The sequence below is a fragment of the Lytechinus pictus genome, chromosome 5, assembly GCF_037042905.1.
Source record: "Lytechinus pictus isolate F3 Inbred chromosome 5, Lp3.0, whole genome shotgun sequence".
Taxonomy (NCBI): domain Eukaryota; kingdom Metazoa; phylum Echinodermata; class Echinoidea; order Temnopleuroida; family Toxopneustidae; genus Lytechinus; species Lytechinus pictus.
In genome coordinates, this window is record NC_087249.1 from 19,541,136 (window position 1) to 19,560,439 (window position 19,304).

Consider the following 19,304-nt stretch of genomic DNA (forward strand, 5'->3'; position numbering starts at 1 on the left):
GAGTATATTATAATAATAATAATAATAATAATAAAGGTAGTTACCCATGGTAGCCACTTCAGTTCCGAAAAGTGTTCTCCCAGCGGGCCCTGCTATTATTACCCGGCTAAGCTAGGCTACCTTTTCGGTGCACACAGCTTTTTTAAGGAATTACTTCCTGCCAGTACCCATTTACCTCACCTTGGTCGAGTGCAGCACACTGTGGATGAATTCCTTGCTGAAAAAAATTACGCCATGGCTGGGATTTGAACCCACGACCCTCTGTTTCAAAGTCCGGAGACTAATTCACTGGGCCACGACGCTCCAAAATGGGAGATCTGAGTCAGATAATCAATGAATGTTCTTATGTTCACCCCCAATACCCCCCCCCCCCCCCCATACACCCATCTGCCCCACTGATCTCTCCACTAGTGGAGAGATCAGTGATCGGCCCCCTACAAACTCTGCGCTGCAAAGATACCATAGTTGAAATAATAAGTAAAATAATTCGTCCCCTTTCTTCATTTTTTTTTATGTATTCGCTTCCGGATTTCTGGTTGGTTTACATTTTCCGAACTCGTAGTATTATTCGCCGAATAGACCTATAAGTGGATAAAACATGGCAGCACAACCTCTCGTCATAAGAATAAAAACACAACATGGAGAGGACGTTGATTGGACAGTGCAGCTTGGTCAATTGTCATTTCATGAAGTCTTGGTAAGGCCTAGATCTAAGGGTGTTTTGATCGGTTAAACTTTTCACTCGCTCTCACTCGGTCATCTTGGTCCGACATATTCATTTTATTGTCTTGTTTTGTACCTTACATTGGTTTTGATAATGTTGACGAGTGAGCCAGTGGCGGTATTAAAATGTTACAAAATTCACAAAAGATAGGATATTAAAACAAGCAAAAATAGGTACTTCCCTCAATTAGCAGTGAAAGTAGACTTTCCACACAGTCTCTATGTACCAAATCATGACATTTAATGTCAATGACATTTCCAATTGTAAAGAAAACAAAAATAGGGTGTCTGGAAAAAAAAAAATCTTATTTTAAGAAAATATCACATTTTCTTTGTGAATTTGAAGAGAAATAACCTTCAGAATGACAGAAATGTATTTTTTTTTTAATCCAATTATTGGCTACAAAAAAGAAGAATGAAATTGGGTAAATTTTCAGCATTTCCCTGCCCCTCAGCCCCTGGGCCTGCCCACTCATTCAATGAACAAGGTTATGTGTTATAACCTTGTTCTCAGTTAGTGAGTTACATCTCCATGTGTGGCAAATAAGGGTGGCAATTTTGGCTTATTTTCTCTTTTTTATGGGACAAATGCTTGATTTTCTTACACTGTCAGTTTCCAATACAGCTGTTCATCATATAACTTGGCTCTTATGTAAATTTGATTATTTAAATTATTTTTTCTGAATAAAAAATAGAGATTGAAAAATGTAAATTTTCTTGCCATATTACTTTCCACCAATAGAGGGTGTTCACAAAAATATGCCAAAAATTCAAGTTTTTGAGCGCTCTGTTGAATACAAAAATTACAAGTTACTAATGGAAATAAATTGCAACTGTATGGAAATTAGTTATTTTGGTCACGAAAGTGATATTTTAATGATTTTTTAAAGTGTGTGCTCAATACAGCATTGGCATACCATAGTCCTACCTGTAGATTCTCCACAGGCAGGATGGTTGCAGTGAACAGAAGCGGACTGAGGACTGTACCTTGGGGCATGCCCGGTGTGACAGGATTGCTGTTACTCATCTTTCCGTCAAGTATAACTTGTTGTGTACGCCCTTCAAGAAAGTCCTTTATCCATGAGAGTATTCGTCAAGAACAAATCAAGTGTTCTGTCCGTGCGAGTTGGAAAGTTGACAATTTGTGACAGTCCGACATCATTGAAGGTGGACTTCAATCATTCAGTGCAGCAGTGTATTGGTGACCGTCGATGGATGCAGTGTTCCAATTAATGTCGGGAAGATTGAAATCCCTGCTGACCCAGACTACTGCAGAAGGATTACTGATCGTAATCTGTTGGATTGCTTGGCACAGAGACTGAGCATAGACCATCATTTTTAGGAGGTCGGTTGGAAGACACAACAATGAGTGGCTGTTGGCCATAAATCTAGATCCTTGTTGCGATGATCTCACAGTCACAATTCAGTTGTACTTCACAGTCGACTAGATCATTCTTGGTGGCAAGTAGTCGATTTGACATTTTCCGAACCTAGAAATGTCTTTCCGATGAAGTTTTTTTCTTGATTCATGTTCCTATGGGGTCCTAGAACAAATTCAGCTTGGTTGCCCAAACGGCAACTTTGGGCAATTTTGCTAATTTGCATAAATCCAAAATGGCCGCCACATGCCATCTTAAAAACCTAAATTTTGAACCCCTTGCCCCAAAAGGATAAGGAATAACTCCTTTTAGAGGTTTAGGGTAGGGTAGAATCCATTTCTATTATCATTTTTACATTATAAGGTCATCTTCAGGTCAAATCCAAGATGGCCGCCAGATGCCATCTTGAAAAATTAAATTTGAACCCCTTTCCCCAGAATGATGAGTAACAACTTTGTTTAGGGGTTTTGGGGTGTGTAGAATCCATTTCTGCTATCTATTTTGCAATATAATGTTATCTACAGGTCAAATCCAAGATGGCCGCCATATGACGCCATTTTTATATTTTTAAATGTTAACTTTTGAACCCTTTGCCCCAGAATCATGAATATTAAATCTATTCGTGAGTCATTTGGTTTGTTGATTCATTTTATGTTGTAATTTTGCATAAAGGACAATCTTCAGATCAAATCCAAGATGGCCGCCAAACGCCATCTTGAAAAAAACTACTTTCCGAGGCTTATACGTGTAATGGCTAATATAAAGGGATTTCAGTAAGAACACTCGTTTCTTTTATTAATTCTCAAGTTTTAGGTCAAGGTGAAGTCACATCTGAGATGTCAGATTTCGACATTAGCTGCTCACCTTAGAATGAATCCTTTTAAGGTTTTGGCTATGATCCATTTCGTGTGTATTTTTATTTGTTTTAATGTCCATCCATACTCTTGTACTGAATAGGCTTTTAGTGTCTTATTTGAATTTGAAAGTCTTTTCTCCATGTTTTCCCTATATCAATGTGTCCAATGATTGGTAGGCATCAGTTCGTCTTAAAAGACGATGGTGTAGCGCTATAGGGTCTTACATTTTCGAGAGTGGCTGTAGAACTTAGCTCTAGAGTGGCAGTCTCTAGAGCAAATTTGTACAGGTGAAGGAGGATGGCACTGAGACAGGTATAGATAGAGATGCTGCCCTAGCCTTCCTCCTAGGTCTTTGGTCTGCCAAAAGCATTCTGATTATTTTCTCACGTCTTGACCCCTGTACTTATTAGCTCTCCATAGAATGGCGACTATCATCTACATCTTCATAAGTGTTAGTGTACATGCCGGCAAGTTTTATGTCACGTTTGCAGGTGTCTTTATGACGAAGGTGTGATCTACAAATGGGGTGAGAACAAGCACACAGCTCATCTTATCTTGGCGATGCGGTGAACATGCCCCAACCACATGAGGCGCCTTTGACTAAGGAACGAGAATTAGCCGGGGATGCCAGCACGTACGCTAAAGGGCCTCTGTATTTTTCACTTTGTCCTGCCATTTATAAAATAAATGTGCATGATACGTCTGAGGCAACTGACATGGAATGTGTTTAGCCGCTTTTCTTAGTTGGCGTACGTTTTCCAGGACTTCCGTACAGGAGCTTTACCATGACTATGGCAGATTTTCCTATCCTGGTGGTTATCTCCTTGTCCAGTGAAAGGGAGCTAGATAGGTGATCCAATGTAGGTGAGGAGTCCACCACAACCAGACGAGTGCGTGCTGTTGATAGTGATATCTGGAGGACAGTCAGTGTCTTGAGTCGATCAGGATTTCTGTTTGATGGGTGATCCAAACTCCTTACATGCACTTGCCAGGCGGCTGTGTGACTAGGTCTTGTACTCCTTTTTTATTGAGAGGCAGGGGCGACAGCGTTTCCGTACAAGATCTCACAAATGGGAACCATCCTGACCATTGTTTTGGCAGGTAGTCGGTCGATGTTGAGTTCCCCATCTGCGTTGGTACAGATATAGAAGCCTTCTGTGCATTCAAATGCATACTGGGGAAGCTTGGAGAAGAAGATCCAAAAGAGTGTCAGGGCCAGGCGCAGCCTTGCTTCACGCCACTGCTCACAGGATCTGAGGAAAGGTACCAGATGTTCCAGTGTTGTAGCAAACTGTGCTCATGGAATGATATGACCAGGGAACAGTCTTGAGGGAAACTATCTTCTGCAGAAGGCTGAATAGTGCACTCCTGCTGACCAAGTCAATGGCTCTTGTCAGGACGAAACGTCCAATGATAGTTTTAAAGGAAGGTAATAACTTAATTATTTTTCTGAAAAGTACGGATAAATCACTTCTTTATTCAATAATAGAAGTCCTTTCACTAGAAAAGTACGGTTGGACTTAAACAAGAATTAAAACTCCCAAAATAGATCAAAGCCAAACCTTGAATGGTTTCATTATAAAGTGAGCGGTTGATGACGAAGTCTATCAACCATCTGACCATCTTAGACATGACTTGACCTCGATCTAAAAATTGAGTGATTAAAAGAAATGAATCATTCTTACTGAAATTCCCTTACATGATCTCCTACACATAATAGTAACCTCTTCAGGACAGCGTGTACGCTGTACGAGAATACTTCTTAAAGATTCAATAGTCACGGGAAGTAGTTTTTTTTTTAAATATGGCGTTTAGCGGCCATCTTGAACATGTTAGATTTGATCTGAAGATGATCTGATATTGCAAATTTATTAACAGAAATGGAAACAACTTACCAAATAACTCACGCAAAGGGGTATTATTCATGATTCTGGGACATAGGGTTCAGAAGTTAATTTTTCCAAATGGCATCTTCTGGCGGTCATATTGGATTTGACGTGAAGATGACATTATATTGCAAAAGAGATAGCAGAAAGAGATTCTACACACCCCAAAACCCCTAAACAGAGGTATTACTCGTCATTCTGAGGCAAGAGGATCAAAAGTCAATTTTTCAAAATGGCATCTGGCGGCCATCTTGGATTTGACCTGAAGATGACCTTATATTGCAAAAATGATAACAGAAATCGTTTCTAGACACACCAAAACCCCTAAAAAGAGTCATTACTCATCATTTTGGGTCAAGGGGTTCAAAAGTTAGGTTTTCAAGATGTCATCTGGCGGCCATTTTAGATTTATGCAAATTGGCAAAGTTGCCCATGCAAACGGCAACTTTGGGCAACCAAGCTGAATTTGTTCCAGGACCCCATAGCAACACGAATCAAGAAAAAAACTTAATCGGAAAGAACATTTCTAGGTTGGTGTATTGAGCCTATGGGACTGTCAAATCGACTAAAGAAGAACACCTCCATAACAATCAGGCCTATCTTTCCTGATAGGTGTGTTGTAACCTGGTGGCATCATTTCAGAGTTCAACAATGTTGGTTTCAGCCAGGTTTCATTGGCAACAATTACGTCTGGTTGACAACTTTCCACCGCTTCCCAAAAAGCTTCTCTTTTGGCACACATGGATTGCAGATTAAAAGACAGGACTTTCAATGGTCTTGCTACATGTATGTTCTTCCTCCTGTTTGAGTTGCCTTTCTTAGGAGAAGACTGGTACAATAGAGATCCAGGATTAGGTGCAGGTTGTCTTCTTCTGAAGGGTGAATGAGTAAATGAGAGCCTTGAATCATCACTGCCGATGCTTGACATACATGTGTAGAGGTGTCCATATCCGATAATACCTGAGACTGGTTTTCAGAATCACCTAATAAGTAAGAGTCAAGCAAGGAGAGGGAGTGACTCGGGGAATCACAAGTCCCACAGATCCAACTGACATTCGATTTGTTGATTCTATCAAACGATACATTCCCATGCAGTTTGTGTGATACCTGGTGTCAGAGGAATCCCATGCAACTGCCATTCTGGTCTTTGATCAGCGAACTGCTTTCTTGCATACTCGACTAGGAAACTTTGGAGTGTAAGGGCCTGGTTTCATTTCCGTGTCATGCAAATGAAGTATCAAAAGGACTGATAGATATTAATACAGAACCTTCTTTGGGCTTTGGCTTGAACCTCCTGGTGTGATATACCTGTTTTCGCTATTGTAGCCACGGCCATGGCATGGGCACTAGTCACTAGACGCACTGTCGCGGATGGGCCAAAAATTTGTAAGTGCGCGTTGGTTCGCTTGTTAATGCGTTGATGTCAATATCGTGACGTATCACTAACGTTAAAGTCTATGGCAGGGCGGAAGAATACTCCAGTTCCCCCTCTGTGATTGTACCCCTGTACAGTGCATACGGCTTACCCCTTGTGCTATAGTTACAAACTAATCAATGCCAATTTCGATACTTAATGATATTGTAATAGTGAAACATGTGCATAGGGAAGATAATTCTTGCACGCTAATTTGGTGTTTATTATCTTTAGTAAAGCACACACTGAAGAATGGGGAGTAATAGTCAATTTATTCAATGTGTGGCAGTATTGGTCACAAGATTCATATCAATTTGCCAAATATTTGCACAATTTGCTTACAACTGATGTTGAAATGAGGGTTAGACTCTACTGCTCAAGATTGCAAATTAGACTTGGGTAAAAATTGTTACTGTATACAATAAATTATATAATTTATTGAATTCATGTTAAGACTTAAAATCATGTTGAATCTTCCTTTCATTATCAGGAGGTTATAGCTCAAGTTCTACAAGACAACACCCCTGCAGCTTTTGAGTGTAAGTTATCATTGTGTACAATGTAGATGATGTTTTCTGTAATTTATCAGTCCAATGATTTCTATTGATTCCTCATACTAAAGATATCTAATCAATGATTTCCCAATCTAATGATTTATTAGCCTAATGATTTTATATCCACAAGCCATTTCTTGCCTTTGGGGACCCAATACATTTGCTTATGACAGTAATAATGATAATAGTTTTACAATGCTATTCTGTAAAAAAAAAAATGCTGTAGTTGCTGAAGGAGGAGAAAAAGAAATAAAATATTCCTATTTCAGTATAGCCAATGTACAGTGTATAGTGTTAATGGCTTCACTTTTCAGATACATAGCTGGAAATCCAGATTTGCCTTATCTCATTAGTAAAACAAAGAGTAATTTTCTTGAGTTATCTGTACTTTTATTGTTACATGTAGGTCTTGTTACCCCCCACCTAAAATGGGAAAGTGGCTTTTTCCTTTTCAAAACTTTCTTTGGGGAAATCAGATTTTGATCTGGTGAAAATGATACTATATTGTGTATGATGCTTCAATCATGACCTCTTTGGTAATGTCTGTTGCAAAGTCTCTTTAATTCATCTTTATTATATACATGTATGTGGATGTGTAAGATACATTTATAGGGCTTCTGTCATGAAAATCTACTTTTTTTTCCTTGTACAGATGAAGATGAGGATGGAGACCGTATCACTGTACGAAGTGATGATGAAATGGAAGCCATGATCAACTATGTGAGTATATGTTGACCTCATAATCGATTCACCCCTAGGCCCAGTGGATTAGTTTCTGGACTCTGAAACGAGTTCCCCTAAACTTGTACACCGAATTTTGAAATTTTGAGTAGAAAATTATTTTCATGTATGCCAGTTTATGCAAAATTTATTTATAATCACAAAAATGCTTCTTTACTTTGTTGACCAATTTTGATTTTTTTTTCATCCATCTGGTACATACATGTAATGGTCACCAAACTTCCACACAGAATTTTGAAATTTTGACTAGAAAATTATTTATGCTAATTTATGTGTAATTTATTCATAAATCACAAAAAATGCTCTTTCTCCTTCATTTTTTTATCAATTTCAATTTTGTTTGCTTTATAAATGATATCTCCAGGTGGGGATGCAAATCTTCTGCACAGAATTTTGAAACTCATTAAAGGGGAATGAAACCTTTGGAACAAGTAGGCTTGTGTCGAAACAGAAAAATCAAAGAATAAGGACAAAGAAAGTTTGAGAAAAAACGGACAAATAATGAGAAAGTTATGAGCATTTGAATATTGCAATCACTAATGCTATGGAGATCCTCCTATTGGCAATGCGACAAGGATGTGTGATGTCACACGTGAACATCTTTCCCTTTGATAGACTATAAAATACCCTCAAAATGTCTCTTTTTGCTTTTTCTTATGGTGATACAAACTTTTTATCCACGATGTATCCTTAAAAATTTGTATTACATGCCCTCGTATAGAAAGAACACATGATTTACTGATAGATGTGATAAAAGAGGCAGTTTAAGTGAAATATATACCAAAGTAATGGGGAGAGTTGTTCACAAGTGACATCACACATCTTTGTCGCATTGCCAATTTGAGGATCTCCATAGCATTAGTGATTTTTTTTAAACTCTCAACAAATGCTTCCTATTTATTTGTTGACCGATTTTGAATTTTTTTTTGTTCCATCTGAGAGCTACACTGTACGTGTATGACGTTCACCAAGGTTCTACACAGAATTTAGACATTTTGACTAGAAAATTATTTATGCTAATTTATACGAAATGTATTCATAAATCACAATAATTGCTTCATTTCTTCATTAATTTCCATTCTATTTCCTCAATTTATGTCACCAATATAATTCACTACATTGTCAACTGGGCTGAAATAAAAAATTGCATTCAATTTTGTTGCAAGATCCCCAATGAGCACCACATCATTGATGTGCTAGTTTCTTTTCATTTTCAACTTCTGGCAGAATGAAAATTTCAGATTAGCTTTTTATTTTCAAATTTTTACTTTTTAAAGACCACATTACTAATTCCGCCATTTACAGAGAACCTTCTCTTGTGAATTATTTTGGAGTTTGGTGTGGCAGCTTACAAATGAATAATCTGCCAAATTGTTCTGGTAGAAAACGTGCAATTGCTGAGGAATTGATGAAACAAACATGGCATTCCAGCCAAATGTTTGGTCTTTTTCCAAGCAATAATAATACACTGTCCCACATGTGCTTGTCTATATTGGTGAATATTAAATGTGGTCACTTTAGTATCAGCTTCGATTTCACAATTTCAATAAGCCAGATCTAGATCTAACATGATATGGTGACATTTCATTTTGATCTTAAAGGGTAAGTTTACCCCCCAAAAAAGTGGATTTCAATTAAAAGAGAAAAAAAATTCAAGCAAGCATAATGCTGAAAATTTCATAGAAACCAAAACTTTATTGCATTTTAAAGGTTTTCGTATTTTTCACATCCGTTAGTAGCACAACACAGTGATATGCAAATGAGAGAGTGGTTGATGGCATTCACTCACTCTTTTTTTTTTCATTACAAAATATAGAATATTTAAATTTTAAGAATGCATCTTCATTAATCACAATAGTTTGCAGTAATGGCAACCACACATTTTCAGGGAAAATCATATTAATATTTTGAGATAAAACTTATGAAAGATATTTTAAATTTCTTATTTAAGAAATAGTTCCCTCATTTTGTAATTTATAGTGACCAGGATATGCATATAACTGTCGTGTGAAATTAATAAAATGTTAAATTTCTTTAGTATTTTAGATCCAATTTCAATGAAATTATCAGCATCATGCTACATGTACAGTACTTGGATTTTTTTCTTTTCATTCAAATCATCTCTATGCTGGGCTGGACTTGCCCTTTAAAGACTTTTCTAAGAAGTGATTGTCAGCTGTAACTACTTTCCTTTGGCTCTATAAAGTATGGCCCTTTAAAAGCAAATTAATATATTTTTTCGGTATTGTTATGCAGCATTTTATGACAGTGCTTTTATTGAAAAAGATTTTTTTTCTGGGAACATTATGGTTCAATTTCAATTGCCCTTTTGCCCATTATTCCCCTTTAATTTCCTATTTTGACACAATGCACATTATGTGTTGAGATTTATTTGACAAATGGGTGTGGCTGGTATATGCATCTACATAAGGCCATCATAAATTAGTTTTGATATAGCAGATTCACATTTTATTTAAGAAACTATTGTAGGAAGTCTGCAGGTTATCTGAATTGGGATAATGGTATGGCAGGAAATACAAAAAGGAAATGAAAAATGCAGAAAGGTCAACAAAACCTGATTTCCCACTATTTAATACCAAAAGTAAAACAGATTCTGACTGCTCAACTCTAATGAATATCCATTAAAAAGGAATTTCTTCTTTTTAAAATAAAGATTCCAATCATTGAATACAATTTAGTGTAATGAGCCAAAATATTTTAGGGAGCCAGAAATTGGGTATGGGGCAAAATGACTGCGAGCGAGCGAAGCAAGGAAGAGAAAATTTTGCCATTTGTAATACAGATATCTAATTCTGTTCAATAGATTTTGACATAATATTGGAATAGTATGATATTTCACCTTTCTTTTTTTTTCTTTTTCTACTTGGGACTTTAAGTCTTTAAAAAATATGTTGGGTCCATATCATATCCCCCCCTACCTGTAGGTACATGTATGCATTGATGAACTATGTTTTTAATTGACACTTTATAGTAAGAGTGAAATGTCTCTAATATCACACCAAATGCTTTTTGAATAGTTCAAGCATGGCAGATCACAAAATAAAGAGATATACAGTATGTCAGAAACAAACATGTGAATCTGATACCGATCTCACTTGGAGATTTGATAGTAAAAGGAAGTTAACAAAGAATAAAACCTGCACTACCTCCTGTAGTAGCAATCCCTTTCTCTCAGAAAAAAGAAGTGAATACAAATGTACTCTCGTTTGATAAATATAAGAAACTTTACTTTTAATGCCATCCCTTTCTCTCTGAAACAATCATGATAATCTGAATGTGAATCCACTCTCATTTTGAGGACAATTAAAATGAAATTTATCAAAGAATTCTTGTAATAAGCGATCCATTTCTGATGCTTGGTTGTCACCAAAGTGAGACCCATTTTTCTGTGCAATTTGGTTTCGACATCAAAAGTGTATGCATTTTTTCTGTTGGATGCACTGTACCAGTATGAAGGGTAAATGTATTTGATGGAGAAACCTTACAAAGGCATTTTGCTGCCTCTTTAAATGCTATATATTTTTATTTGTTGTATAAGTATATAACTCTATGACTTCTTTTATTTTAAGAAAAAAAGTGGATGATGTAGTACTTATGTAAATTAAAAATTATTTTTCTCTTCAAAATAGTACTGGGTTATCGAAGCATGCACACGTTGTATATTATTGATTTGTTTCATGTTTGTGAATTGGAACACGCACACAAAGAAGACTTTTTTTTTTCTTATAAGTCACTTTTCCTGTAGATTTTGACACTTTGTTGTTATTAGTGGTGAATTTCAGTTCCCATGGTCCCTGTCACGTCCCTCCATGTTGAAATTTATGAACAAGCTTTTTTAGTCTCTACCTACTAGTGATCCTTTGACTTTGTAACAATTACTGCATGGGGTGCTCACTGCTGGGAGTTGGCCCAAATATACTACAGGTACTTGTACCTTTTGAAGGAGAGTTCTAAGCTGAGTTCTCAGAGCTTGTCTCTCCTATCAAACATGTGCATGTAGTTCAGGGGACCGTTTCATCAACATTTATATCTGACAAGTTGTCAGATCTGACATCTTTGATTGATTCTTATTGGCTGAGAGGCACTGTTACTATGGTAACTGTCGGATAAAATGGGACTTGTCGGATAAAACGTCCGACAAGTCCTTTCATGAAACGCTCCCCAGGGGAGTGTTTCATCAAATAAATGTGATTTCACATTTTCATTGACATGCGCTTTGAGCCAGTCAGATGCACGGATTTCCATAAGTATGCAGCTCATGTATTATTAGTTAAAATCACTGACGATTTGTTTCATGAAACAGTACACTTAAAAGGAGAATGAACCTCTTGGAGCAAGTTAGCTTTTATGAAAGCAGAAAAATCAAAGAATAAGATCAACAAAAGTTTGAGTAAAATAGGACTAGCAATAGAAGAGTTATGAGCATTTGAATGTCGAGATCACTAATGCTATGGAGATCCTACCATTGGCAACGCAACCAAGATCTATGATATCACAGATGAACAACTCTCCCCTTTTGGACACTGAAAATATACCCCAAAACATCTCTTTTTGCTCATTCTAATCATATGACAAACAATTCATCAATGATATAATGTTGTGAAACCTCTGTACTTGTCCTCTCATAAAGAGAACACCTCACCTTGTGATAGATTCTATATAAGTGAGAATATAAGTGAAATAAGTACTAAAGCAAAGAGGGAGTTGTACGCGTGTGACATCACAGATCTTGGTCGCATTGCCAATGGGAGGATCTACATGGCATTAGTGATCTCAATATTCAAATGCTCATAACTTTCTTATTATTCATTCAATCTTCCTCAAACTTTCAACAATATATTATGTTTCTTTGATTTTTCTCTTTGATATGGATTCAGCTGGTTTCAAGGGTTTCATTTTCCTTTAATCCTCAGTAGGATTTCAGCAGTCTGAAGAGTTTTGACTAAGTTTATGAGGACATTATTTTTATATTATATCTTTTCATGTATTATGTGATTTTTTATCATTTACATGTACATGTACGTGGAGATTTTAACAATCTCGATGATTGTAGTGAACACCTTAATCTTATTATCAGTTCAAAGTTACTGAATTAAACAATAAAGTCCAGACCGACCTACCATTTCGATACTTTTGATTTTATTGGAATATTTGTTTAGGAGTTGGAAAATGATCCATTGAATATTTTCTTTCATTTTTTTGGTTTTAATTAAACACTGATTAGGCCTGTATTCATGAATTAGATTGTAGAGTAGTTTAATAAAAAGGCTGTTTGGTACCACAAAATCTGAAAGTAGTGTTGAGTATACTATTAGAATATGAGGTTGTATTATTTTTACTTGCATACATGTATCAAGAGGTAGTGTAAGAGAGTAAATAGAGTTGGAGCAAATCATTTTGCTGTGTTCTTGATGAAGTGCAAGTCCGAAAATTCTGAGAATTTCTCTATTCAGCTGCAGTGTCATTTTGAATTGGTGTATGGCGAATATGACAATGAAATGATATCAAAATCTATGAATCGTGATTGAAATGTACCTGTTTTCATTTCAGTACCTATCACTCCTAGCTGAATGTGAAGCAAGGCGGGTAATGGCGCCCCCTCTCAACATATACCCACAAGGTCAGTCAATGCTTTTCTCAATAATATTTTTATATTTACTTTTCTATTAATCTTTCCCCATTTAGAAATAATATCAACCATTTGAATTTACCCATTAATCTCGAATAATTTTTCTTAATAAAGGCCTGCCAAACATTTATCTTACAAATGTTTGAAACTTATATCAGAAATGTGCAAAGGTTATATTTTGAATTTTAGTCGGCATTCTGTGTTTAAAAAGTGTTGTTTATGCCCCCCCCCCCCCCGTAGAAAAATGATAATAAATAGTGATAATTTGAAATTATGGGACCAACCTGTTTTAATTTTGTTATTTTTCATTGTCAATCTTGCCCAGAAATATTATTAGATTTTAGATCGTGTGTTGATATCTGATATTAAAAGAGATTTCACTTTCATTACTATCATTTTCATTTCATCAAGGATAATTTATCTTGAGATTGTTAAGGTTTACTTTTTATTGCATTTTTTATTTGAAAAATTTACATTATAAAATTACATCATGAAATTTGAAATTTTTGTTTTAAATGTATTTCACTGTTTAAGCAGACGATAGCTCTTTCAACTTTTGGAAAAATGTTACATGAAGAAATATGGAGTTTAATACTATTATAGACAGGTGTAATGAATAATTTTATTACTTTTTAATCACCTTTGTATCTCTATTTCTTTAACTAAAGGGCAAGTCCACATGGGTGAAAAGATGATTTTATGAGTCAGAAGTATATTTTTTTGTTGTCATAGATTTCACTCAAAGTTTATGTATAAAAAAATAGATGATAAAGATTTATGAAGAATATCTTTAGAAGTTATACTAGATAATTTCCAGTTTAGTGTAAAATAACAACTATGTTGCCTATTTAATGAAGAATTTAGTATTAATTTTCATGTGAGCATTTGTTAAGCATTGACTTGTCATTTGTATTTTTATTCTTTTGATCAACAGTTAAAGCCGGCACAAGGAAAAATATACACAACCTCACAGTAAGTATCAGAGAATCAAACGTTATCACATTATTTTGAATCCCCCCCCCCCCTCAGAAAAAAGAGAGTTTGGGTTGAAGTAAAACTGAATTTAAATTAAAGATAAACTTTAAATCCATAATTAAACAAATAGAATTTGATATTTTGTGTGGCTTAACATTAAAACAATGGTTTTTCAGATACTAATGACCTTTGGTGAAGCATTGAAAATTGTACTACAGATCATGAAATAGTTGATTCCTTTATAACATTATCTTTTGAATTTTTTTTTTATGTTGAGTTGGTTTTGAATAACTTGAATACTTTATATGTCCGTCCAATCAGGTTCAGTGATGATGATGCCCATACATATTCTGTGTCTCCTTTGAAAATCCTATTTATTTGCTCCTTTCCCCTCTATGAATGGGAAGGTGGTGGTTTGGATATTTACTAAATTGTTTGAATAAAAATGGCTATGTTGATTGTAAATAACAAACACAGATAGCATTTGTTTCTACAAAATTGGTTCAGAAATGGCTAAAATGTGTACATGTATGTGGGTCTTTTACTTATCCACTCATGGAGAACCAATAAGATCTCTTTTCTGCGAATGTGAGTGTGATCTGTGTACACCTTCAAATAATTGGAGCTTTGTATACAGTGTGAAAATGAGAATGAAATAATTTTACTAAAAATTCACCAGATTGCTTTAGTTGAATGTGAAATGTTGTTTTGCATGGATACATTTATGATACCACTTTTAATCAGTTTTATACCCCCACTCATAACAATCTTTATTTCATTTCTCTCTCCCTCTCACCCTTGCTTTTCTTTCCATCTCGCCTTTTTTCCATGCTCTTTTCTCCTTCTGCCGTCCTTCTGTTATTCTTCCATCATTTATTCATTTATCAACCAGGTCAACACAAGGCCAGCTGGAGCAGTGCCAAAAGGAGCAGATAGTGGAATAAGTTTAGGATATGGGTAAACATTCTACTGTTTTAGTACTTTAATACAATTAACCTAAAAACAAAACTTGTACATTTTTCCCTGCTGTTTTCATCAACACCATCACCAATATCACCATCATCGCCATTATCATCATCGTTATCTTTAATTATCATCATCACTATCATCTTCATAATCATCACCATCATAATGAAAGTAATCCTCATCACGATCATCACCACCATTACCACCATCATTATCATTGTCATCATCATCTCCATCATCTTACCACCATTATCATTATCAGTATCATCACCATTATCGCCATCACCATCCTCATCAGAAGTAGCAGCTAGGCCCTCGTCATCATTATCGCCATCATCACCACCACCACCATTATCATCACCATCCACTCAGCCATTATCATCACCATTTTCTCTACCGTCATCACCATCATCATCAGCAGCATGGTCTTTGCCATGATGATGATAGTTATATTGAATTTTTTAGCAAGCCAAGCAGTTAAAATCAGTGTTAAAATATTGATAATTGCATATATTACATAGGTTATGTAGATTCGAAATAGTGATTGGTCAATACGCCATCACGTGACCATAGCTGCGAGGATCGCATTTGTTATATTCTGGGTTTTGACGTCACCTCAGTAAATAAAACTGCGTTGTATTGTCAACTGCGGCGTTATATTCACTACGGTGACGTCACTCGCTGCTTACAAGTTGCGTAATCAGGTAGTTTGATGTACGCGCTAGTGTTAACACGTCGATTGCATGAAGAATGCGCTTGATGTATTTTCAAAATATTTTCTATTATGACGTAGATGGATCAGAGTTGTAGCAAGAATTTTGGGTTGAAGCCAAATGATGAATGCAATCTCTAATGGCGAATCCACATAGACTATATAATATAACAGATATTGCCTGGTCTATCGTTTTAATAAATAACATTTCAACTCCCCTCCAAAGCTATATTTTTCCCTCGGGAGAATATTTTCCCTCAGCACTGCACGCTTCGGGCAAAATATAATCCCTTGGGAAAAATATAACTCTAACGGGGAGAGGAAATGAATTGTTATATTCAAACTCTAGGTAGGCAATATCTGTATAATATTAACCAAATTTGACTCTTTACATCCTAATAATAAAAAAAAAAAGATGATATTGGATAAACTTAAGATAACCTGATGCCGTATTTTGTGTGTGTGTCATTTTTGCAGCTCATGTACCTTTTAATGGTGCATGACCAGTATGCAAGTGCATCACTTATTCACCCATTAAGGCGAGTCACTGATTTGTCTCCTCACCATATTGTGTGAATGATGTGATGTTCCGATTGTAACATTATCTTCATTTCCTTTTTATGGTAATTATTTTTCCATAGGAGGCATGATGCTGAATTAAGAGAAATTCTTGCCAGTGGCAGGGTGAGTACTAATAAAAACCTTTTCATTGATTCCAGTTGAATTGGTATTTTTGTTCCTGGATTACCCTGTTGACAACTGAATTCGTTGATTCCCATAGGCTTTGTACAGGGATCACCTAATTCCGATAGGCAATTGGTTAACTTGTAAAAAAAGGATTGGCTTTATACAAGACTGCTTTTTTGAAAAACAGGCACATAATTTGGACTTCGTGCCAATCATTCATAGAAATAAAATAAATGAAAAATTATGTAGTTTATGTAGCGAGAATATCCAACTATACAGTTTGTTTTTGGTGCATATTTCTGTTCTTCCCTTACCATATTTTGCCCATCTGTCGTGTAGTATTATTGATAAACACTTTGAAGTTTGTGTATCTTCTGTCTCCTACATCTCTCTCCCAATCAGAATGTAATTATCCCCCTTCTCTCTAGCTTTATCTGTGTTTCTCCCTTTCTCTGTGATTTCTCTCATATTTTCTCTTCTTTTGCATGTCATCTTTCTTGTACCTACTTTTCTATCCATCTGTACATCTCAATATTGCCAATTTAAAGAGTTTCTCTTTTTTTGTCTTCATATCACATTCTGTATTGACCTACAGATAGTAGAAACAGATATAATGCACCTTGAAGTCTTAGGAAGGGGTCACAGTGGGCAAGTTTACAAGTAAGTGATCAAAAATCTGCTTATAGTTTTCCAAACAGAATGAAACTGTTGGTGTTATTCTAATGGGAAAACTAGGTCATTAATTAGCAAATTGAATTTTAACAATTAATGTCTTGTATGTTTTTGTGGAATTTTGTGTACTTTAGGGCAAGTTTACCACCCTATATGGATGAAAAGGGTTAATCAAATAAAATAATGAACAAGCAAACTTTGAAAATCATGATGACTAAAGTTTAAGTTTGTTGGAAAATTTAGATTAAATTAATGGCTATTACAAATCTCTTTATTTTATTGAAATCAATTCAGAATTGTAGATATCCTGTAGCAGTTTTACAATCAGTTATGATTTTAAGTCAATTTGGCTATTACTCAAGCCGATGTATTAAGTACATGTAAACTTGGGCAGTAAGAGGGTCAACGCTAATTAGATTTATATGAAAATGGCGTAATATTAGGACTTTGGGGACTTGAATTGATGAAGAGTTAATTTAGAATGATTTTTTCTGGTTCTTATCTACTGTGTTGGGATGTAAATTAAGAGCATAGTATTCCACGCTTTGATTATTTAACTGTAGTAGAATCGGCCACAGTATACACGTTATATCCAACAACCCATATTCTCATAAAAAGTGTGGTTCAAGTGAAGGCCATGATCTAAGTCTGCTAATATTATGGGAAGCCAAACTCTGTTAAAGTTGTACTTTTGTACAATTGTGTTGTTTTTTTTTGTGTGGCTTTTTCCCTCTTGCTTTCATGGTCAGTGAAACTGTTTTGCTTTATTCACAACAATCATAAATGATTTGAGTGTCAAATTTGTGATAAACTGAACTTCTACTGTTTTTGACACATTAGGCGACTGATAGTCAAAGCACAATTTATGACTTGAACCTGAGTTCAGAATATGGGCCTACATTTGATTGAATTTTTCTAAAGTTTTTGCATTTTTGAAAATATTTTCATTCAATCTTCTATTGCAGAGCTAAACATGTACCAACAAATAATGTGATGGCAGTGAAGGTAAGATTTCTATATGCAATTCAGATCCTTTTCACCTTTTTTTTTCTTTTTTGATAAGCTCTTTACAAGCAATTTTATGTGATTGTGTCTATTCTGTACCATTTCACTGAGACATTTAGCTTTATGTCTCAAACTGTCTGTAATATCCACAGATGTAAAGATATGGAGAAGTTGTTTAGTGCATTTAGAGCAGTCACTCACAATGTCACAGGAGAGTGTTTCATCAACATGTTTTTTTTTCCAGACAAGTTGTCCGACCTGTCCTACCTGACAACATTCCTTTTTAGAAGCAACGTTACTATGGTTATTGTTGGATAAAACATGACTTGTCAGATAGAACGTCTGAAAACTTCTTGCATGAAATGTCCTTTAGATGTCTTGTAAGAATAGCTTTCAGATACCTTTTGAAAGATGAATACATCCATCTGGATATCATTGTATGGATAATGAGTGCTAGATTGAAAGCGTCAGTCTCCATTCCGTCAGTTCTGCTGGACAACGTCTTGCTTCACTACACCTCCATAGGCTGGAGTCATTATTCCTCTCTGTAGTGGGAAACTATTCCCCCAAATTAATTCTTGATTCTATTCATTAATACAGCATCTTTCATCAAAATATATGACTATGAATAAATGAAGTTTTGAAGAAAAAAAAAATAAACTAGTAACCATATTCATAGTGGTTTAAGTTTTTAAAAAGTGTTCATTTGGTATACAAAAATCTGTGGGCTTTGTGTGGTGTAGTAAAGAAAAAAGATTTAGTAGTTTCTTGGTGAGAGGAGAAGGTGATGATGGGTAGCATGGACAATATACATATTACCGGCATGAATAGCAGACACTGCATAACAATGGAACCTCTTCTGGGTAAGATCCTGTTTGATCAATTAATGGCAGGTTGTAACAATTGTGTTTGAGCAAAATCACTACTGAATCGCAACCCTGACATCAGTAATCCACACCATTCTTGAACACTGCCATTCTTATACTTGAAGGACGGCTAGATCAACAAGAGCATGCTTTTTCCATACGACATGTATACTGCATAAGGCCCACAGATTTGTTGTATATATGAACCAAATAAACA

At 35.5% G+C, this 19,304-nt stretch overlaps 1 protein-coding gene across 1 annotated transcript in view; it reads left to right on the forward strand.

Annotated features, from left to right (window-relative positions):
- Positions 1-406: 406 nt before the first annotated feature.
- Positions 407-19,304, forward strand: part of LOC129260426 (dual specificity mitogen-activated protein kinase kinase 5-like) — a 42,148-nt gene continuing 23,250 nt past the window's right edge. Inside the window, exons 1-9 of the mRNA XM_064099960.1 lie at positions 407-697; positions 6,750-6,798; positions 7,466-7,533; positions 13,126-13,195; positions 14,139-14,176; positions 15,072-15,136; positions 16,499-16,541; positions 17,140-17,204; positions 18,182-18,221. Of these exons, the coding sequence (XP_063956030.1) occupies positions 599-697; positions 6,750-6,798; positions 7,466-7,533; positions 13,126-13,195; positions 14,139-14,176; positions 15,072-15,136; positions 16,499-16,541; positions 17,140-17,204; positions 18,182-18,221 (537 nt within the window). The 5' untranslated portion in view covers positions 407-598. The remainder of the gene's footprint in view (positions 698-6,749; positions 6,799-7,465; positions 7,534-13,125; positions 13,196-14,138; positions 14,177-15,071; positions 15,137-16,498; positions 16,542-17,139; positions 17,205-18,181; positions 18,222-19,304) is intronic.